At 50.4% G+C, this 22,505-nt stretch overlaps 1 protein-coding gene across 4 annotated transcripts in view; it reads left to right on the plus strand.

Moving 5' to 3' along the window:
* Oxr1 (oxidation resistance 1) overlaps positions 1-22,505 on the plus strand; it is a 300,752-nt gene that overhangs the window by 174,076 nt on the left and 104,171 nt on the right. Inside the window, exon 1 of one of the 4 annotated variants that reach the window (XM_063257773.1) lies at positions 20,279-20,302. The exons of the other annotated variants lie outside the window; for them this stretch is intronic. Coding sequence (XP_063113843.1) covers positions 20,284-20,302 — 19 coding nt within the window. The 5' untranslated portion in view covers positions 20,279-20,283. Of the gene's footprint in view, positions 1-20,278; positions 20,303-22,505 lie in introns of those variants that run through there. 4 annotated transcript variants of the gene reach the window in all.

A 22,505-nucleotide genomic window follows, 5' to 3' on the forward strand; every position in this document is an offset into this window, starting at 1 on the left:
TCCAATGGGTAACCCTCGGAGGAGTGGGCCTTGCTTGATGTGCACACGTACACACGTGTGTGGAAGCATGTACACACACACACACACACACACACACGGTACACAACAGCGCTTCTCCCCTGTCTTTTGTGAAGCCCTCTGCATCCCCTTCCTGCGTGTCTGCCCTTTCTCATTGGTACCCGGTGGGAGGGAGCATTGTTTTACCTGAAGAGTGAGCATCACGATGACTTCTGAGCTGAGGAAAAAAGCCTGAGATCAGAGAAAGGAAAGACAGAGGTTTAGAGAAGTTCCTCAGAATGGTGGACCTTGACCTAAGGCCAGCAGAAAGAGGGAGAGCTGGGAGGCAGGGAGACCAGGATAAGGAGGAGATGGGGCCCGTCTCGGCAGACTCTCAAATCCCTTGAGTTTCTTTTGAGGGCACTGCCACATATTAGAGTAACTGGATGCTGAACCTCGTGTTTAATGATCTCTTTGTGTGAGCAAAGACAAAAACACTGCTTGGTTTTTATTTATTTGCAAGAGTTTGCATAACCCCTCATTTGCCTTTTAATGTGGCCCAGCAGCCAAGGCTTCCTCCCATGCTGCGTGCTCCAGGGCAGGGCTGCAGCTCTCACTCTTGGGTGCTCTGACATCCATTTGCAGGGCTGCTGTGAAAATAAACTGCATAATTACCGATCAGTCACCGCTGATGATTCCTGGCATGGACAAGGTCACAGCCTGGACCTAGAAATCCTGCTGCCACCTCCACCATCCCTCCACCGTGGGTCCCCTGAGGGACAGAGGCACTTCAGATAGGGTCAGAGGCAAGGACGAGTTTTCCCTGCAGGTCTGCCCCCTCTTCCTCTGAAGGCATTACAGTCTCCAGAGACGCAGCGCCCCTGTGGGGAGCGTAAACACGGAGTTATTTATCCCGTGGGAAGCAGGGGTGCCTGTGCTCTTGACATGCTGCCACCCTCTGCCGCCTGGTGCTCAGCGCCCTTCCTTGAGACCCTTGGGAAACAACAGATGCACACTGGGGAGGCCTCAGGGGCGCACAGATGCTGGGAGATGCAGGACCAGATGCGGGACTAGTTACCCTTCCCAGTGTACTGTTTTGCCTCCTCCTGGCTGTAAGATTAAGTCAGATTATGTGTAGCATGCCGCTGTCCGCACCTCCTCTCCTGGACATCCAGGTACTGCCAAAGCTGCGAGTGGCCTCTTTGGACAGTAGGGATTCACTTCCTGTGGTCCAGGCCCAAGCCTTCCCTGGCCATCTCCTCTGCATTCTGCCTCCAAGTGCCCAGATCGACTCACTGGACCATGGAGTGGTAGCTTCCAACCTCAGTTCCTGCATTTGCAGAGCTGATTGGGAGGATCCGCACCTGCCCTGCAGAGCCCTCAGGAGATTTCAGTGAGCCAGGTCCGACCAGGGGTTAGCAAAATACTTGGCAAAGCTGTTTCACGCCAGCAGCCATCCCTGGCACAGGAATGCAGGACTTGGCGGTGAAAGCAGCTGGGCCTTGAGTGCCTTCCAGGCCGGCTAGCCCCTCATCAGCTGTGGAAGCCTGGCCGCGGTCACACCCTGGGTTCCCCAGATCCCTGCACCCCCCTGCCCTCCTGTGAGTGTGCCCTGCTCCGAGCTGCCCTCTCAGCCCGCTCTGCTCCACTGCAGCTGCACTGTGCATGTTCCTCAAAGCTTTTCCGGACACCTGGTCGGCATGGTGGTCACATCCTGTGCACCTGGATTCCAGAGGCACCCCGTGTGAACCCCAGGCTGGGACGCTCGGCTCGTGTGCCGCCCTTGAACAGTGAGTGGGGCTGTCAGAGCCAGGACGAGTGTCTGTGGGTCCTGCCCAGCCCCACACATGCTGCCCACGGTGACATCAGCCTGAGTTCTGCCACGCCCCCAGGGGCATCCCTGATGATGGAAAGCACCATGTAGAGTCAAAGGCCAGAATTATAGCAGGTGATGAGCCAACCTGGTTTGCTTGTTCAACTAAATATCGGTGGGGAAAGGAAGACCACAAAGTTGAGGTTTCTGGTAACTTTGTTCATGTCCAGGGTTGCACTGCAGGAAGCAATGGGCTTGGCGTAGCCAGGCCCCACGGAGCGGCTGCTGTGTTGCAACTGCCTGGCGGCTGTGGTTTGTGTCAAGAGGGAGGCAGCTGTCTTGATGATGCGCAGACCTGGGGCGAGCCGTCGTGCTGAGACATCACCCACACAGCACCCTGGACTGTGACCCTGTGGGTTGGAGATCGTAAGATTGTTGGCAGCACATGTTCAGGAGCCCCAGAATGCCCAGCGGCAGCAAACCACGAGTTCTTAGGCTTGGAGGCTTCAACTCTTCTCTGCCTGGCAGTTAAAGCACAGATGGCTGCCGCTCCAGTGTGGGGAGTCTTGTCTTTATCCTGTGAACAGTGAGGTACTAACAGTGCATCCACACCCGTGCGGCCATGTAAGGAAACCTTGTCATCTTTAAATTAATTTGAAATCAAATCAACTCCCAGTCTACTTTGTCTTATGTTTGGTAAAAATGGTGTAGAAACCAGCAGAGCTGAGGACGGTGCTCAGGCTGATGGTGAGGAGAGCCACAGAGCAGCCTGGTAACCCTCCTGCCCTCCTGGACCCGTGCTCGGTTGGCCTCTGCTGTTCTGAGCACCTGCCCACCTCGATGACTGGCACAGGTCCTGCAGGAGACTCCCAGTGTCCTCATCTGTCTCTGTCCCAGTGTGAATACCTGGACTCTCCTCCCAGACAGAGCTGAGTTGAAAACCATAAAAATGAACCTGAATACTAAGAAGACACCAGGGAGTGTGGGGTGAGGATGGTGCCCCAAATGGAGGAGACTGCTGACCACTAATTGCTGGTCACTGGAGGTTCACGCTGCCAGCAAGAGCAGAGCTGACCGCAGGCCGTGCCGGGGACCCGGTGCTGGACCCCTCCACTGAGCCCGCAGGCATGATGAGGCCGTGGCTCACCCAGCAAAGGTGCCCATGAGACTCCCGGAGCAGCGCTCGGGTCAGAACTCAGTACGAGCTTGGAAGCAGGGTTGGGGGCATGGCGCGCTATGAGCCGCAGAGACCCAGGTCACAGAAGACTCACAACAGGAATTCTTGCAAGAGGGAGCATGGGATAAGCCCGAGACGGGTGACCCGTGTGCTCTAAGTGTTTCTGATCCCAGCTTGTACCTTCAGTTTACCATGTGTTACTTTACAAAGTTAGTTTAGCTGTCACCGAACCGCCCGTCTCCTCTGTCGTTCCATCTAGTCTGTTCCCACTTGCTGAGCACCTGCTGGTACCAATCCCCAGTCCAGCTGCAGCAGGCGGACAATCAGGGCAACACTCAGGAAGATCCCTGCCCGAGGGGGCTGCAGTTCCAGAGCTGATGAACAGTGGTGAGGCTCCTAGTGGTCAAGAAGGGCACAGTGGGATGGGCTGGGCAGGGGCAGCAGGCTGGGCAGGGTGGAGGATGGTGGCTCCCAGCAGGGCTGGGGCGAGGCTGGGCTTCCTGTAGTGTTTTTCTCTCCCAGGTACCATGGTGGCCTGGTTCAGGGGAGGATTGGTTTCTGTTGTGAGCATTAGCGGGTGGGGGCTTCCTCTCAAAGAGAGGAGCAGCCCTGGGCCTCAGGGCTAAAATCTCATCCCAGGCCATGCTCTCAGGAGGCTGGGCCTCTAGGAGGGGATCAGCCCCAGAAGCTGAGGGCCTCGGGTTGGGCTGGGTCTCCTTATGGAGGCTGAGGCCCTCTGGGTTGGGTATTTTGCATTTGTCCAGTGAAGACAAGAATTTTACAGTTTCTGTGGAGCCTCATTTACAGACTTCCTGCATTGTGTTTGATGGTCACTGTGTCTCACTGAGGCAGCAGAATTCCTGCTGTATTCTCCGTGAGGATAGGAAGCTCACAGGTTTCTTACATTTCCTGTCTTCAGCAGGTGCCATCCCATCCCCAGAGTCCTCGGTCACAGCCCGAAAGGCCCCCTGGACCTGGCGTCTACTCACCTCTCCCTGCTGTCCCTTGAAATTTCACTTCACCGTGGGGGCAGCTCCTCCCTCAGCTTGCCAAGCTCTCCTTCCTCTCCTGGACCTTTGTACCTGTGGGTCCTGGCACTTGGCCTGGCCACCTGCAGGACCCTCCCACCTGCAAGACCTTCCCCACTCCCACCTGCAGGACCCTCCCACCCCTGCTGGTGGGCCATAAGGCGGCCCTGGGCCTGCACCTGCTGTGTACACCTCTGGGCACCCCAGGTGACCTCAGAGTTTCCCCACCGAAGTTGCACACAATGGTCCCGCTCTGCGGCCAGGCCTTCTAAACTTATTTGGTGGAGTTGATGCTTGCCTATGATAAACCTGGAATCCTACATTAGCAACCTGTGGCACGTGTGCCACCAGGGGCTGTTTGTTATCATGTGGAGCTCTGGAAGGTTCGCACCATGGCTGGCCCCATGAAGCAGTGTTTCCTGCCTCTCTTTGAGTTGCTGTTGACCCTTCAGGATGGCAACCTCGTGGCTTTGTACCCGCCTCTTCTACAAGTGATGCATTCCAGGTGTCCCCTGGCTCCCTCCAACTCGTCTCCTCATGCCAGGTGCTTCCTGGCCTTGGCCTGGCTCTGCGTCCACAGGACACAAGGTGGCTCCCTTTCCCCTTGCTCAGAAACAAATCTGGGTGCGTGAGGGTTTAGGGGGTGGGGCTTGGTTCCCACCTTTGAATGGCTGGCTGCTTCATCATCTCTCTGGTCATCGTCATCTCGTGGTCCAGCTTTTCTGGAGGTTACGCTGGCTCAGGATGTGTGTCTTCATCCAGTGTCATCACTGCCCTTTTACGCACCCACACATCGGGAGCTGACCCCGGAGAAGTGCAGAGCTGTCACGGGGCTGAGGAGGGAGGGGAAACAGCGTCACAGTCCGACTGGCTTAAACTAAGTGCTGGTGTTCCGGGACACAGTAATGGTGACTTTGCTTAACAAACATTAGTGGCAGTAGCAAATGTTAACTTCAAAACACCTAGAAGGCATTTGACCCCTTTGCCACGTAGCTGATGATAAGTGGACACAGAGACAGATCTATGAGTACATACAGTGAATCCCGTGATTGCTGCACATGATGGACACAACATTGACCCCACAAATACCATACAGTTACCATTTGTCAAATCACAACAAAAGGAACATAAGTAGAATGTTGGGTTAGGCTTCTTGATTGTGGTTTCCAGATAAAATAGTGGCAGCTGTTGTGGAGAGAAAGCTCCGTGGATGAGTTCTAACTTGAAATCTTCTTTGTACAGACGGACGTATCTGAGGTCTTCTCTGGATCCACATAGACAGAGCCTCTGCCTACGTGGGCTCACTGGCTCACACCTGGGGACTGTTTCACAGAGAAGGCTGAGCAGCCTAGAAAAGGCAAAGGAACTTTCCAGTGCGGAGTCGCGCGGGAGCAGCAGGACCAGGGCCACGGGCCAGGTCGCCTGGGTGCCACCCCCGCCCTGGCAGAACCTGCCCTGTTTAGTGCGGGGACTTTTCCAGAGCCCAGTGTCTGTCTGTCCAGTCATCTCTTCATCTTTGCTCATGCTTGGACTTCTGCTTGGTCAGGAATTCTTCCAGAGTAATGAGCCTTCCAGCGTTTGCACACGCTGCTTAAATCCTCCCACCAAAGCTTAGGAAACCCTTAGTGAACCAGAATATCTGGACAGTCTTGCTTACCTGACAAGGGTTGCAGAGGTAAATTCCAGTTATTGCTCTGTGCCTTCATTTTGTGAGGTAGGAGTTGGAACACAGTGAAAGAAAGAACTAAAAGAATTTTTTTTCCTTTTAACAAAGTAGTGACTACAAGAGCAAACAGTATGTAGATATTTAACTAAGCATGTAAATACGATTTGGACCAAAGAAAACAATTATCATAAATAATGGTTCACAGATGTGTGCTGTGTGTGTGTCATTGCTGTATGTGCTCTTCAATCTCCTAATTTTTGAGCGTTTCTAAAGACAACCAGATCTCAAGCAGGCAAGTGTGCTTTTCTGCAAATCCGTGATAGTAAGAGCTCATAAAGGGATTGTTATTAGGATGTGGAATATCTTATTCATGAGTACCTGAGATTACACTGTAATATTAATTCACATTAAATACTTTGTCTTAGGAAAACCAAAAGATTGCAAAATTCAACATGCAAACATTTTTAGCTACAAAGGCCATAGCTATATAGTAATTCTAACTAGTGCCTTTTAATGTTTTTAGAAAACATAAAAATATCTGCAAAAATAAACTCGTGACAGAACCATTGCTAATTTAAGTGCTCAATATTCATAATATTCACATTTACACAGCCCCCACAGCCATTGTTCAGCTACTATTTGTAGTATAAACATTCAGGATAAAGTTTTAGTATAAGTTTTGTTCTTGCAATACCATCTTTAAAAATAGAATCTCAAAAGTAACAGGAGATGCCCGATACTTTAATTAAATATAACTACCTTAAATGAAAACTTCATAAAGAATTTTTTTACTCATATCTTCAATTTTAAAAAATATTCTTCTTACTGATTTAATTCAATAAATTTTGAGAAATTACTCAAAAATGGCATTTAGAGAAATGTCCTTTGTATTATTATCAAATTTCATGCTAAAGGTTAAGTTATAATTTTGGAGAAAATTACACATCAACGAAAGAGAGGGGACATGGGGACCAGTGGCATGGCCTCGCCTGGCCAACCTTGCACCCCAGGAGGAGGAGTTGGAGGACAGTACCCCTGATCCTCATGCAGGTCATTAGCATTCCTTCTCCCACTGATATTTGTCACTGGAATAAACACTTTTTTTTTTTTTTTTTTTTTTATCAAGGATCAAACTCACGACCTTGTGTTTGCCAGGCAGGCCCTGTACTGCTCAACTGCATCCCTGGCCTCTCATGGGAATGAGAAAATGGGGACAACCTCTTCATCAGATGCCAATTAAGCTTACTTGATGCTAAAAATGGATGGTAGGATACACAGCCCTCAACCACATTGGCTTAAACTGTACATTGACAAAACTCGAGTATAGTTACAACTCAGTGATGTAAAATAAAGCCTGAGCCCGAGTCTAATGTTTACATGATTAGGGAGACCTCCTGTGTATCTTCCTTCTCATGTCCAATCTGGATCATATCTGTTTTCAACCAGGAGCAAAGAGATTCCTGAATTTTATTTTGGGATATATATATATATATATATATATATATATATATATTTAGAGAGAGAGAGAGAAAAGTGAATCGAGTTTCTTACTGGAAAGGTAAAGCTAATATTTTGGTAGCAGATAAAATGCTCAAAGTGAGCCAGCAGCTTTAGTAATGAGAGTTTGACTTCTCCGGCAGCTGGGACATCGCGGTTTAAAATTTAGAAAAAGGATTTGGAAGACATCTTGGTGGTTATTTTCCATATGAAGTTCACATCCCCTCAGAATAATTATTCTTGCAGTTTATACCTTGACCTTATGTCAGGTGGCAGCGGCCACCTTGGAGAGCCCAAGGGCAGAAACCCACGTGCTTCTTTGGGGCCAGCAGTGGCGACTGCTCTAAGTAAGTGTGTGCATCATTTCTAAATAGTAGGAGTGACAGAAAGCTTGGGAATTCGAGGGCACAGCCCTGTCTAAAGACAGGCAGCTCAGTGAAGAGCAGCCTGCCTGCCTCCCGGACATAGGCCACTGCGAGGCTCAGCCGGCCCAGCCTCCTGCCGACGCAGACCCTGCCCGGACGTCCCTGCCGGTGAGCGGCTGCAGCACCAGGAGCTTTTCGGAGGGTGCAGCTGCCTAGTCCGTCGCATGCGCTCATGGTGGTGGTCACGGTGTCCCTTGGTGCGGCAGGACAAACACGCAGCAGGCTGGAGCACGTTTGCAGCGCTTGGCTCTGTGGCCCAGCAGAATTCGTTCACTCCTGCGTCACTATTGGGATGCTGTCCCTGCTGAGCACTGCAGCCCTGTGTGTCACCGGTGACAGATTTGCCCTTCAGGTGAGCCCGGCCCCACATATTCACGGTGTTACTTCAGCCTTAGGCACAGCGGTCTCGCCAGGCCAGCGCTCTCAGCACACCCTGCCGGCCACTAGGTTCCCAGCTGGGTAACAGCTAGGACAAGAGGGGCTCCGCTTCCCTGGGGTTTGCCTTCTGGTCAGGGAAAGGAACAGCAAGCGAGGAGACAGAGGCAAAACAGTGGGAGTCACTGCAGCTCTCTGAAGGGACTGGGCAGGAAGGGCATTGAGGGTGGGCGGAGTTTGGCATCCCCTAAGAAGGAGTGAGAAGCCAGTGACCAAAGTGAAACAGAAGGACTTGGTCTTAGAGAACCGTTTGCAGCAGGAGAATGCTGACATGTGGACAGTCATGTGGAAAAGCCAGAAAATACAACAGTATTTAAAGAAAATGCAGGAAACCACCACCCAGAGGTAAAGATAGTACAGGTGGGACGTGGGGTGCTCAGGACTCTGGGTGATTCCTGTCTGGGCCAGCTTGGGCTGGCCTCAGACTGGTTGGCCTGAACAATGCTTCTGTCCCATCCCACCAGTACAGGAGAAATCCAGACTCAGTGCACGCAGAGCTGCTGTCAGAGGCAGCACTCTCCCTGGCCCTGGAGGACACCTACCCTTGCATCCTCATCTCCAATGAGCTCTGCTGGCCTCTCTTGACCTCCTGTAAAGACGCCAGTCCCACCCTGGCTTCCCCGGGCCTGACCAGACCCTGATCATCTCCCCACGCCCTGTCACATGGAGGTCAGGATTTCGGTCTCCGAACGCTGTGTCTTCCACACTGGCTTCCCAGGCCCCACCCAGGATGTGTACCCGCTTCCTGCTGAGTGTCTTAAGGAAAGGACTGTGAGTGGGAGCAGGTGGCCTGATGTAACCAGGTGAGCCCTCCAAAAGGGGGCCCGGAGATCAGCAGTCAGAGCAGAGCAGAGGAGCAGCAGCTCACTGTCCCGTCCACAGAGAATGCAGAATGCAGGTGGCCTTCAGGACTGCGGGCTCAGTCCTGCGACCAGAAGGGGTGAACCATGCTGGGCAGTGATCTTCATGCTGAGCTGGACACAGCCGGAGCCTCCCCCGTGACCTCAGCCTGGGCCCTGCAGAGCGAGCCCAGCAGACCCACATCTGGGCCCTGCCATGAGGGTGTGGGCAGTGGCTGGAGAAGCAGCATTCTGGTGGTTAGGCCTCCGAATTCATGGCAGTCTGTTACCCAATCATAGATAGGGGTGCAGAGGGATGCCAAAACTGACGGGAGAGGCCAGAGCGGAGGCCACCTAGAAAGTCGCCATCGTGGTCAGGAGAGGGACAGCAGGGAGGGGCAGGGCAAGGAGACCGAGCTTGATGGACACGGAGGGCGAAGGGAAGGAAATGACCAAGAATGGTCTCCGGATTCGGGCCTGCGTGTGAGTGAGCTGGTTTCAAAAACCAGAAGCACAGCACGGGCTCCTATGGGCTCCTGTGTTACCTTTTTCTCTGCTTGATGGTGAACACCGTGAATCAGAGACTGGGAAACACACTGCTGTGTGATACTAAGTAACCGGCCCCTTATCCTCCTAATGTTAGACGGTAAACTGTTTTTCTTTACTTTTATAAATGATGTCTGCCGAGTAGTCTTACTGTTTGGATTTTAAAACTTCGAACATATCACATCAGCCTTCAGAAGGGTGATAGAATAGATCACCCCGGCCACCGCGTGGAGAGCACTGCATGGCTCCCTTCTCCACTGTTCAGATTTCAAAGACTTCTTTTCCAACTTAAAGGTCCAACACATCAGCTCGGACTCACTTGTCCCCGAGGCTCTCTCGCACGATTCTGAGTGGGTTCTGTCTTCCAGCCTGGCCTCTCTCGATGCATCCTCAGTGCGGGGCCCGATTCCAGTCCGGCTCAGCTGGCACCCGGGAGACAGTGCGATGGACGCCATGCAGCTGCAGGGCAGTGCAGCATTTCCCAGACGCTTCCTACGCTGGCTGTCTGGAGTCCAAAAGCCTGAGTACCAATCACTTCCTCATTTCCAAACCGCTTTCCCTAAGAAAGGAGAATGTAAATGGGGTTTGCATGTTTGCTACACACAAGGAAAGCAGGTCTTCCCTTTCCAGCCTGTTTTTCTGTATTTGGTAGGTGAAGCTAATGCCTTTCTCAGATAAGTGTCAGATAAATCCTCGCCACCGTGTTTCGAGAACCACACTGAGATGTGCAGGTCCTCTGCGTACTTTATGTGGTGCTGGGGGGCAGAGTGCAGGGCCAGCATGCTCGGCCTTCTCGTGGGGTTAGATGACCAAACTACCAAAGTGACAGGGCCTTCTGTGAAGAACACAGGTCAAAACTCGGTGACTGCTCAAACAACAGAAGCGCTTTAGAATCACCTGTCTCTGGCTGCCTAGGAAGCCTGGTGTCCTAGCTTATGTCCCCTTATCCACAGTGCACTGTGCTGGACGTGACTCCAGACGTGCTATGGACATTTCCCAGCTTTCCCAGGTTGACACTGGGAATTACCCCAAGGTGACCAAGCGGTGTGTGGTTCGTCATTATCATGGGTCACTGAAGTGGAATGTGACTGCGCTGAGTTTGGGGGTGACACTTGGCTTAGTTGCTTTTTTATTGCTGAGAATAAAATGCCCAAGACCAACAGTTAAGGGAGAAGAGGTTTATTCTGGTTCACAGTTGTAGAGGCTTCAGGGCAGTTACCTGGCTCCAGGGCAGGGGACAGCAGAGGGGCCATCGCAGGAAGAAACAGTTTAAGGCGGCAGAAGGCAGCAAAGCCAAGAGACCCCAGCATCACTTTCCTGTCTCTGGGATTCTCTCTGGGCTCCCACCTCCAGGGCAGTAACCCTCACACCCAAGGTGATCCAGCATCGCATCCTTAATCCAGGGGACACAGGTTCTAGAGCCAGCCACCTCTGAAGAGCTGCCCCTGGGACCTCATGAGGCTTTGGAGGGACATCCAGACACAAGCCACCACACACTGGTTTTTTATTTACTTAGTTAATTACAGTGTTGCCTTGGTTCACAAACTCAACTTGTTCATGTGGCCCTAGAAAAGGCGGCATTTGTGTGCATGTGGGAAGCTGGTTTGCAGTCCTGTTCATCACCTGATGTGGAGTTCGCAAACAAAAATAGGGGTTTTTGGGGGGAGGAAGGGGGTTGGTCTTTTTGAGACAGGATCTTGCTATAGAGTTTAAGCTGGCTTTGAGCTCACTTTGTAGCCCAGGCTGGTCTATCCAGGCTATCAAACTCACAACAATCCTCCTGCTTCAATTTTCCAAGTGCTAGGATTACAGGTGTGTACCACCACACCCAGCTACAAAACCAAAATTTTGCCAAGTGCTTCTGTTTGCAAGCCAAATTGTTTGCAAACAAAAGGGCTCCTGGACCGAGGTACCACTGTATATTGCTACAATAAATGTTAGTTTAAAATTCTTCTCTAAGGCTTATGCAGCTGACTAGTTTCATAGCCAGTACATTTAGACCCCCATTGTGTGCTCTTTCCTTGTTGAATGTGTTGTTTATCTATGGGTTTTGTTGAGCACCATCATCCTGGAATCAGGATTATTTGAAAGACAGGTTGGTAACAGCCAAGACCTGCAGAACAGTAAAGCGTGGCTATTACCAGGACAGTGAAACAAGGATTCAAAGCTCATACCTTGTGTTCAGGACTTAGTAGTCTTACTAAGGATATCTTAGTAGATATCCTCCAAATTAGAGAGGGCATCGAACTGTGACTCTTGTAAAATTCCTTGGCATTGCCAGGAAGACTTGCAGAATTAATAATCACTACTTCTGATGTAACCTGCTTGCTTTCCGTGTAATTTCTGTGCATGAATGCAATTTATGCAGTCATGAAACTCAGTTGCTTTACTGAAGTTTTAGGTTGCATAATTTTAAGTTGAGAATGAAAAGGAGAGAGGTGTTTTATTGAATAAATCTCTCCAGTCCGCATTTGCTTAACAAATGACCTTGCAGCTGTCACAGGGATGTGGAGATCGGGCCTGTGTGGAGTCAGTGCTACATCAGCTTCACCTGTTTGTTCTCATAGAGCTGTTTTAAAAACATGTTTATGCAACATGCATGAAGATTCTACTGGGGAGAAAGCATTTCAGAAATAATGTAAGTGGGTTCCTAGGTGTGAAAACACCTGAAGTGCACGTCCTGTGTGTGTGTGCATACATGTGATTTGCACACCTCTGCACAGGATGCTGCTCATTCTAGGCCAAAAGCCAGCTCCTAGGTCGGGCACCTCAGTTAGGACCCCTGAAAGCCTTGCGAGCTGGAGAAGTGAGGGACGTGAGGCCCTGAGACGTGTTGCAGCGCGGTGATTCTTCCATGTTGATGCAGCACCAGCACGAGGGAAAGACTAGGCTTGGAGAGCAGGTGTTCAGAAGAGTGTGTTGCCTGGCCCAAAAAGAGAAAAACTTTGTAACAGTTTATGTTTAAAACGTGGGTTTTTAAATAGAGGGGCTACCAAAGTTGGAACTTTAGGGATTAAAACTCAAGCACAGGAACCGTGCCCAGGCTGTGTTCCTGTGGGACAGGACCCAGCCCAGGCCTGCTGTGGGAGGAGCCGGTGCAGAGCTCAGGGCTTCAGGCTTCCTGCGTGGTCATGGTGGGTGAGCTGCTCCTCACTCAGAAACCTGTACACTCAGCTCCAAGAAATGGCCACGAGTAACCTGGCTGGGCCCTTCTCAGTTCAGGGCTGAAGGCAGCTGATAACAAGTACCTATCAGCCAGTGGGAAGCTCAGCACCTGTTTTTATTACGTGTAGATAAAATCCATCTTGTCTCATCATAAGGTGATGTTGGAACCTTTAGGTGAGGACCATGTGGAGGGGTTTTCTATGAAAGACAACAATTTGAGGTGTGTCTCGTGTATGTGTGTGTGTGTGTGTGTGTGTGTGTGTGTGATTGCTTGCTTGTTTGGCCGTGCTGGGGATTGAACCTAGGGTCTTCATGCTGAGCTACATCACCAGCCCTTTTTATTTTCTTCTTTGAGATAGGATCTAGCAGCCACATTTGGCTTTTCTACGATTTGGGCGTGGGGGTGGGGTCAGGACTTGAACTCAGGACCTTGCACTTGCCAGGCAGGTGCTGTGCCACTGAGCTGTATTCTTGGCCCCTGGCTTATGGAGACATGGCTCAGTGATAGAGTGCTTGATTAGCACATGCAAGGCAAGGTTCTGGGCTTGATCTTAGTACTGCAAATGCAGATAAAGATGTAAATTAGATATAGATACTGATATTAGCACGGGCTCTTGTGTCAGACCTGGGGTTGACTTCTTTAAATCTTCGTCTTCATTTTCCGTAACATGGTAGTAATAACAGGCACTGCTTCAGGTACTGTATGTAGAGTACTTACCTGATTTATTTTCTAGTATGACAAATTACCAAAAATTTACCAGCTTGGAACAGCACAGGTGTGTTATTACGATGTCCCAGTCCTCCACAGTGCACTCCACTGAGCTCGGTGGCCCCGGGGCAGAAGCCCTTTCTTGCCTCTGGCCTCTGGGGCCACTTGCATTTCTTGGTCTGTTCTGTCTGCCAACTTCCAAGCCAGCAGCAGCCAATGGAGTCTCTCTCCTTGCTCCTTCTGGATCTCTGACTCCCCTGCTAATTTTAGGGGTCCTTGAGGTCACATTAGGCCCAGGCTTCGGCCAGCGGACCAGCAGCATTAATCCCATGTGAAACTGTAATGTCCCTGTGCAGAGATGGTCGGTTTCCAGGGGTTCAGATGGAGATGCAGAATTCTGCCTGTGTGTTGGAGCCTTGCACTGTGGAGGTGCCCAGCACTCCTGCGCTTCTGCTGTTCTTCCCTCAGTGAGAGGAGAGGCCTCCAGGCTGCTCCAATGTTTAGACGAGAGAATGCGACTGAGTGGCATTGCTGACCCGGGCGGGTGGCGAGCCCAGCACGCAGCAGCCTGCAGTCCCCCCACAAAGCTGGTGACAAGCAGCCGGGCTGTGACATCTGACCTCAGTGTACACGCGCTGTGACTTTGCAGCTGTCCTCTCTGTGCCTCTTCCCTTTCTGAGGTATTTCTCTGCGGTGCCCTGGTGCCACAGAAGTGGAAGTGGAGCTCTAACCTCCCCATCAAGTTTAAGGCTCCCCGAGTCTGGCTGTGAGCTGGGCATTCCCGGGTGCTGGCCTCAGAGTGCAGATCTCAAAGCACCCTGTGACCCGATCTGTGCCCCCTCCCTGCCAGCAGCCAGGGAAGCGCAGCTCTTTCTGCCCCGTGAGTGCGCCCCTCACTCCCTGACAGCCCTGGGCTCTCTGCTCCTTACTGGTGCTACAGGCCCAGGCTTCTGGTGTCGCCTCCTGTCTCTTGCTTTCTTCCCTGTCTGATTTGTGCCCTCACCCAAGAGAGGCCTGGTTCTCTCCTTCCGTCTATAACAACCAGCCCAGGCAGTGTGCCAGACGGCACAGGAAACCCCATCTCAGACGTGTGCTGAGACCTCGTGTGTACATTGTCTCACTTAACCCTAAGTTACGCCTCAGCAGGCAGAAGTTATTTCTGCTCTTTACCCCGGGGTGTGGAGAGCTGTGTATTAATCAGCTAAGCAGTGAAGTGTGTGGCAAAGATACAGTGCAAGCAAGCTCAGATGCCCCTAGCTTTCTGTCTGCAGGAGGGCCTGGCCTTGACTTCGGTTTAAGGTGTCCACATTGTGCAGGTGACTCTGGTTCACTCAGGCAGGTCACCCAGTGACCTAATGACAGATGTGTCAGAGTGTGGTCATCACGTTGCTGGTTTCTGTGGGAAGCTAACGATGGCTGTGTGTGCTGTATTACTCAAGGATCTGGCTCTTGTCAGCCATCTCCCTTGAGCTTGCAGATTAACCAGGCAGATTTCTCACTTTTTTTAAATACAGGATGTAATTTTTCCAGGTGTGATGGCTTTGAGCCACAGCAAATTAGGGCTCTTGTGCAGGTAAATAATTCTGACAAATCTGTTCTTTTCCACTGGAGATCAATCTCGGTGCCCAGAGACAGGACAAAACACGCTTTTCTTCTCTGACCAGAACACCCACAAGGGAAGCAGAAACCAGCCGGGCAACTTCGCAAGTGGGTGGGAGTGCTCCTCTGACAAAGCTGCCACTGTGCCTCCTGGACCCGGACGGCTGTGCCCTGCAGCTGGGTTCACCCCACTGTGCGCGGCTGGAAGTGGCAAAGCCAGGATTCGGTTCCAGCTGGGGCTTGGTGCCTTGCATTCTTTGATGTGACGACCTGGATTCCCCAAAAGGCCACCTGAATGATGGAGCCCACTTTGTAGACTGGACGTTGTACCTCCATCCAACATCCTATTCTCTTTTCCTGATTGGTTTGCCTTTATTTAAGGCCAAGAAACATAATTCAAACCAAGTGGTTGTAGTATAGGAAGAATCCTTCCAGGGCCTTAAGAAATTGTCTTGGTCGTGGAAAAGGATCAAAGCAGACGATACAGTCTTGCCCTCTAGGATTCTGCTGCAAGAAGTTGCAAGAAATGGCCTCTGGTAATATAAATAAACACCTTTTCAAACGATATTATTTCTTTTTCAGGATGGAAAATTCAAATTGACTGACTTATTAAATATGGTTCTTAGATTCTCTGTAGCTATGGAGGTTGAGCAGAGCAGAGCTGGCTTTAGATCGAGGACTGCCTGAGTTGAGAGTTAAAGCAGCCACAAAGACACCCGATGAAAAGAGCTTAGACCGCGTGGAATGCACTGAGGTCCAGAGTCTGCACTGTGCTCTGGAAAAGACTGTCTGCATCCACAGAGGGTAGAAGTTCAAGGATTTCAGGGTAAAATACCATGATGCCTGTAATTCCCCCTTAAATAGCTCAGCAAATGTCTGCGTGTCTGTCCGTGTACCTGTCTAAGCAAAGCAAGTGAGATATGGTGTTAACCATAACAGACCGTGTTCTTCTTAGCAACATCAGTTTACCTCTGTGGGCCAGTGATGCACAGATCCACATTCCAGCCCAGCAGGTGATGATGAACTGTACCCAGGCTGAAGGCCTGGCTGGATCTAGCCCTTGGGTGGTGACGGAGAGCCTTTGACCAACAGTGACTTCCATCAGGAAGTACATTGTTTAAAAATACAACAAGTCCCAGTTTTCACACCGTTTGGGGACTGAGTGCAGGGTAATTAGTGTCCTCATCTCGGAACAGGCGAGCAGGACCAAAGGCCTGGGAAGGCAGCTACGTCACACGGCGCAGGCGCAGCACGGGAGCACCGGGCCGTGTCCAGAGCCGCAGAGGGCTTACCGTTGTGGGCCCAGGAGAGGCGTCTGGTCAAGGACTGTTTGCCAGAGGCTTCTCTTCCTTTTTTTTTTTTTTTCCCTTATTAACTAGTCGCTAGAATCACTTGTTGTTTTTCCCTCATTTTCATGTCCTGGATCTTTATTCTTCCCCTTCCTGACGTCTAAATTTGAAAGCTTTTGTCTCTTAGGTTGATGAAGGTCTGATGAGAATATGCTGTCAAGTTTGTGAGGAGCAAAAGGAAACAGTGCATCAGATAGAAGAGAAATAGGAGAGGAAAATAATATAAAGTGAAAACTGAATAGAAAATCGTATAATTCACGATAAGTGACTTTTATAAGGCATCAAAAGTATCCGTTATTAAGAAGTCTCCAGACCAGCTCTGATACTAGCACTTTAATCAAACATTAGCTCCCCGTGGCCCCTCTGGGCTGTGGTAATCTGGGGAACTCTTATATCTGCAGCCATCGTCCATTTCCTTTTTTTGTTATCAGAACTGGAAATAAACTAAAAACTTGTCTCTCACTTTAATGTGAGAATTTTATTGCCTTACTGCCTCTCTTTTCTGGAAACTGTGCATTTTCTACATCAGATGGTTAAGCAAATCCTTTTTTCAGGAACAGACCATGAGCCCTGTCTGTATTTCTGAGGACGTGGGTGACCATGGCCCTCCAGACACAGCAGGCTGTGCTCACCTGCCCGCGGGGCACACCCTTGTGATCCTCGCGTCGTGGTGATCCCTGGGAAGCCAGCATTTCTGGAGCACCTGCTGCGTGCTCGGTCATGTTCTGTGCATCTTACGTGTGTTAAATTGTTCCACCTTCACAGAGATGCTGCGGGGCAGAAAATATTAACATCCTACCTTGACCGTGGCAGCCCATGCTGGGAAGCCGAAGGGTTAAGTGGCAGACACTTGAACACAGGTGACCTTGCCGAGAGTCCTCACTGGACTTCACTCTGCAGGACGTGTCCTCAGAAAAGCACCCATGGACACTGGCCAAGGAAAGCAGGAGGTGAAAGGCGACAGGGACGGCCAGGATGGAAGGCTCCCCTGCCTGACCAGGGGACTTTTCCCAAGGGCACTGCAGAACTGCAGGGACTTTCCTTTCTGAAGTCAGACAGTGCATCCGCGAGGAGAACAGAGGAGAGAACTCGAGCATTTGCGTGCAGCTGGTGGCCGCTTAGCCTGCCATGGACGTGACTGCTCTCTAGGCCGCACTAACCGCTACGTGCTCCTGGGTCTGGGTCAGTGAGGCCTTCTAGGCAGTTCGGTGAGCTCGTCGCCATCTGTGAAGCCCGACATGCTTACTGTCTCCCAGGAGCATGACCAGCGCTGCCGTGAGCACTTGCACACATCCTTCAGGACCGGCTCGTCAGGACTCCTCTGCTCCAAGAAAGAGCTGCCCTTGGCAGTTAACCATGGGAGCAGAGCGGAGCTCTGTGTTTCTCTGGAGACACTTCCCCTCAGAACTGAGCCCGCTCAGGAGTCCCCTGGGGACCACATTTGTCCCGGAGAATAGAGCTCAGAGGGAAAGTGAGGGCACTCTTCGGGGGAGGTGCCCATCCGGGAGGGCCACGTCCTGGGCTCTGTAGTAAGATGTTAGCCAGACAAAGGGGTCCGTGACCCTGCCTGCTGGCAGTGAGCAGCTGCAGTTAGAAGATGGTGCTTAGGTCCTGAATGACCCAGGTCTTGGAAAGAGGTTTTATATAAAAACAAAGAAGAAGAAAAACTGTATTAGAAAAGCTCAAGCAAATGTAATCACACAGATTTATCAATCTCATAAAAATAAAATTTACAACCTGGGGCTTTAAAGTCATGTTATCACAGGTGGGTCAGTGTACGTGGATGCTGATGGACGTAAGAAAAATGAACTACACCAGAAAAAATAACAGGACAGATACGGGGGTGGGGTAGGGGTGTTAAAGTGGCTTTCTTAGCCATAATGTTAAAGTGTTTTAAAATTATTGTCTTAGCAGCCCAAACTCAGAAGTGTAGGGCAGCTGATGTCTGGCCAGTAACTGCCTGAGTAGACACCTAACAGACACTGCAGTCAATTAAAAGACTGACTTGCTGTCAGTCTTGAAAGAACCAAATTGAGGTGGCCTGAGACTCAGGTCTGTTCCTTTTCTGATTCCTAATACAGCAAGTAAGATATGGCAAATGACAAATACCAGGAAATACCTGTCTTGTGCAGATAAGGTGCGTACATAGAAAGTGTATACAAATGTACCCTTCCGGATATGACTGATCCACAGGTGTGAGTGATACAGGAGTGTGTGGGCTCCTATGCATGTGTGTGGTTTTAGGCCTCTTTTCTGATATGGAAACACAATGCAAATGTATTTTATCAACATCTCTGTGAGATGCAAAGAGTAAATGCCTCAATTTGCATATTCTGCAGATGCTGAAGATAATGTGTGTGTGTGTGTGTGTGTGTGTGTATCTGTCTGTTCTGCATGCACAAATGTGTTTTCTTCTTGTAACATGAAGTCTGGCTTTGAGAGGAGCTAATTCCTTCCTGCATTCTGCTGGCTGCTGCTGCTGTATCCCAGGGCTGTGCAGCTATGCTAAGCTACGGAAAGTTGAGCATGGGGCCTCTTCAAAACACTTCTGCCCTCCCTCTTTGCCTCGAGGGAGGAGGGGCAGGAAGGGTGCTATCCTTAATTTGCTATACACAGCTGGCTCAACAAAACCTTGAGAAGGAGCAGCATCTCCCAGGATGGTTGTGAGCCCGACTGGGGGTGTTAGTGCAAACGCTTTGTGAGCAAGAAAGCCCTCCACCTACAGAAGGTGCTCTTAGCATCAGCTTCACTCTGAGGTCGCACGGTGGAGCCTAGGACTGGAATAAGCTGGCTAAGTGTAGGAAGCGGTAGAAATTAATACCCGGGAGCGCCTCTGCAGCAGGACCAGGAGGTTAGCCAGAAGGTTCACATCGGTTACCCTCTTGCTTAGTGGTATTCATGCGAGTAGTGCCGAGACTCTTGAAAGAGTTAAGAGTTTGAAGTGGATGCCAAAGCATCTCTGTAGAGGATGAGAATTTGGGAATGAGTTATCTTGCCTTGTACTGTTGCCCTTTAAAACCACGTAGACTTGGCCGTGCACTTTTTTGGTCACTGGGTGACTTACTCGGTGTTCAGAACTTGGCCAGTCCACAGCTCTGTGTTGCATGGAAAAGTCCCGGTGCCGCCCTCATTCTGCGCACCTTGGGGTAGAGATGGATGGTGGGGTGAGCTCCTGTCTTCTTGATGATGATTACTATTTCTGTGCATACTAACTCCACGCAGTTTTCAAGGTCTAAGTATCTTTTTATTACTACAGCTGAAGCCCAGCTGTTTGGGGATCCAGTAGCTTTTGAACTTGCAAAGTTCTTTACTTACCGAGTAGAAAATTCCTCTTCCCAATTGTTTCAACCCCAACCCCCAGATGAAACTCCAGATTGCAAAACTAAAAAATGCTACATTGCAACCCATGTGTGTCTTGGTGTGCCACCATATCACCATTGAAAGACCTCGTAAATAGGGAAGAACAGACAGGATACCCACCAGCATTCGCTCCAGGGCCTAAGGCTTAGGAGGTGAGCAGAGTCGGAAAGCATGGGGGACTCAGGCTGCCATCTGCTTCAGCGACGTGAACATGGACTCAGGGGAGGCTAGGTGGGAAGACAGGAGTTACTGTGCGTCTGTCTCAGCCACTCACCGAAAGCGTCACCTGCTTGGCACCCAGATTATTCACACCTCTGTTAGGACTGTAAAATCAGACTTTGTTAAGAGTGACCATGCCACTCCCTGACTTCATAACAAGCAGTGGTGTGGAAGTTGGAGGCTGAGTCCTTGTATCTCATCCCTGTGAGATTTCACAAGGTCCCCCCGAGTGCACTGGCCCTGTGTCCACTGTATCCCATAAGCCAGAGGCAGGTGGAGCGGGCAGTCTGTGTGCAGAGACCGAAGCTGAACCTGCTGCCCTGGGGACAGGGACTGGGCGGGGGAGGCCGGGCTCTCACAGAGGAAGTGTTGTGTTTCTCAGGAAGCGCGCACCAGCCCAGCTCCTCTAGGGAGAGCGCAGCTATTGCTGGCTGAGCAGGGCTGGCGGAGGACTCCGAGATGTTCAGCCCCCGGAAAGGTATGTGGAACTGTGCTGGTGAGCAGGGCTGGGAGTGGGGGTGCAGAAAAGGCAGGCCGAGAGCGCTTGCTGGGTCACATTTTCAGGTCCAGAGGAGCCCTGTGGATTTGTGCTGGGCCGTTCTGGAGACAGAATGCCGGGTGTGGAGGCCAGGGGAGGAAACATGGAAATGCTGCTCTGAATACAGCGGCACTTCAAAAGTGAGTGAGTGGGTGCATGGCCCCCTTGTGAGTTGCTGCTAATCAGGAGGCCCTGGGCCCTGTCCTGGCCCACTGGCTCCCGTTCATGGCTGAGATTTCCACCCTGCCTGTCTCGTCCTTACCTGGAAATCTGTAGAATCGCAGTACTGAGAGGGAGCCCACCCCATGCTCTGCTTTTGTCACCACCACGTCTGGGCTTTCAGAGACTGAAAATGCATTTCTTTAGCGCTTTCCTAACTGGCTTCATACAAATGTGCTGAAATGTCTTGGCTTTTCCTCAGCAGTTTATGATTTAAGTTCTCTCAGCTCCCGAGACATGAGGGGAGAAACAGATAGGAATAGTTTTCTTTTTTAAAGTTTTGGTCAAACAAGCCAAAATAACATTAGCACTGATGGACCATCCTGTACTTTAAATGCGAGGAATAAAGATATAAAAAGAACTGAGGCGTGGAAGGAAGCTCTTTGATTGTTAATGCACGCAAGCAGATGGAATTCATTATTGACTTTTTAAAATGAAATTGCTCTGCGTTATCATTTATTTATAGTTTTGTCTTCCAAAAGAAGCCATCACCATTCACTAGCTCATCCCAGGCAGCCGTGTGGCATCAAACTGTGCCTTGTTTACCACGTAGTCATGAAGTTACAGATGACACAAGACTTTATCCCTTCAGATTGGCAATAAATTTATGAGCATAATGAATAGTCAAGAGGTCATGAATTTTTTTCTTTTATTTGGGCAATTTCAGAAGCAATTATTTGACATCAAAGGGCAATTTATGAAATTCTCATTGCAGAAACAGAAATGTTTTAAACACAAATAAACGATCTAATTTCATTTTTCCAGTTCAGTGAACAGATACTGTGATGATCCTCGTGATATATACAGAATCCCCAAGTAAAATATTTCCATGATTGGCTCAGCCCAGACACATCTCATGTTTTAATCACAGATTCCACAGCTTTCAGTCACTGGGGAGGCTGCTCATCAGTCACAACAAAATTTAATCAATTAAATTTAGTTTATACTTGAAAGGTAAAAAATTGTCTTTATAATTCTTAAAATGCACAAGAATGAGGAAGTCTTCAGAATCAGTCAGGAAGCCTTTGCTGTTAAAGGAGCTCTGAAACCCTTTTCCAGAGGTAAGACCTCAAGTGTCATTTCATGTGCAGCACAGTGCGTGAGAGACAGGCAGGACCTGTGGCCTGCAAGGGTTTGGATACATGAACTTCAGGGAGCTCCTGGCTCAGGTGGATCCCATCTGGCCTTCCTTCCTGTCTTCCACCAGCTCTCCCCTCCCCTCCCCTCCCCCTCTCTCTCCCCCTCCCTCTCCCCCTCCCCCTGCTCCTGCTCCCTGGATGCCTCAGACCCTCGAGGCATTTGCACATGTAGACATCTTTCTGCAGAAGCAGCTCTGTTTTCTTCAGCAGTGGCCGTCACTGTGAAACGGAAGGACACTAATGAATATTTCATTGGTAGCACTTAAGGCTCAGCGCTTAGCTCCTGCACGGTGCTGCCTAGCTCCCACCCTGGTGCATCATAAATGCTTATTGATTGTGCGAGAGATTGTGCTGGGCTGAGTTGGAGATGTTTCCTGCCCTCTGCAGTGACTGCTCCCTGATGCCCTTGACTCTGAAATGCATCTTCTTAAGCATTCTAACCTGTGAGCATCTGGAAGCATCTTAACACCAGTGTTAGGTCCTGATTAGGTGGGTGTTCTGTGTTTCGTTTCTTGTGGACCAGGAATGGAACTGGGCCTTGCATGGGTGCAGTACCGTGGAAGCTGACCCTCCGCCCCATCCTGGGTGTTTTCTTTAAATCTTTTTTCTTGATAGAGCCTCACACAGACGATGCTGTGTTTGGTTTAGTGAAGTACAGCGGTAAAAAGTGTACAGATTAATGCATGTACACTGTGCTATGGAGAGGACTCTTCACGAGCGCACTTGGCAGGATGATTCTCTGCTCTTCAGTGGCCTCTCTGTGGCCAGCTTTTCCCACCCTCGCT

The sequence above is a fragment of the Cavia porcellus genome, unplaced genomic scaffold (genome assembly GCF_034190915.1).
Source record: "Cavia porcellus strain 051 isolate PalLab524CR breed Dunkin Hartley unplaced genomic scaffold, mCavPor4.1 scaffold_10, whole genome shotgun sequence".
NCBI lineage: Eukaryota > Metazoa > Chordata > Mammalia > Rodentia > Caviidae > Cavia > Cavia porcellus.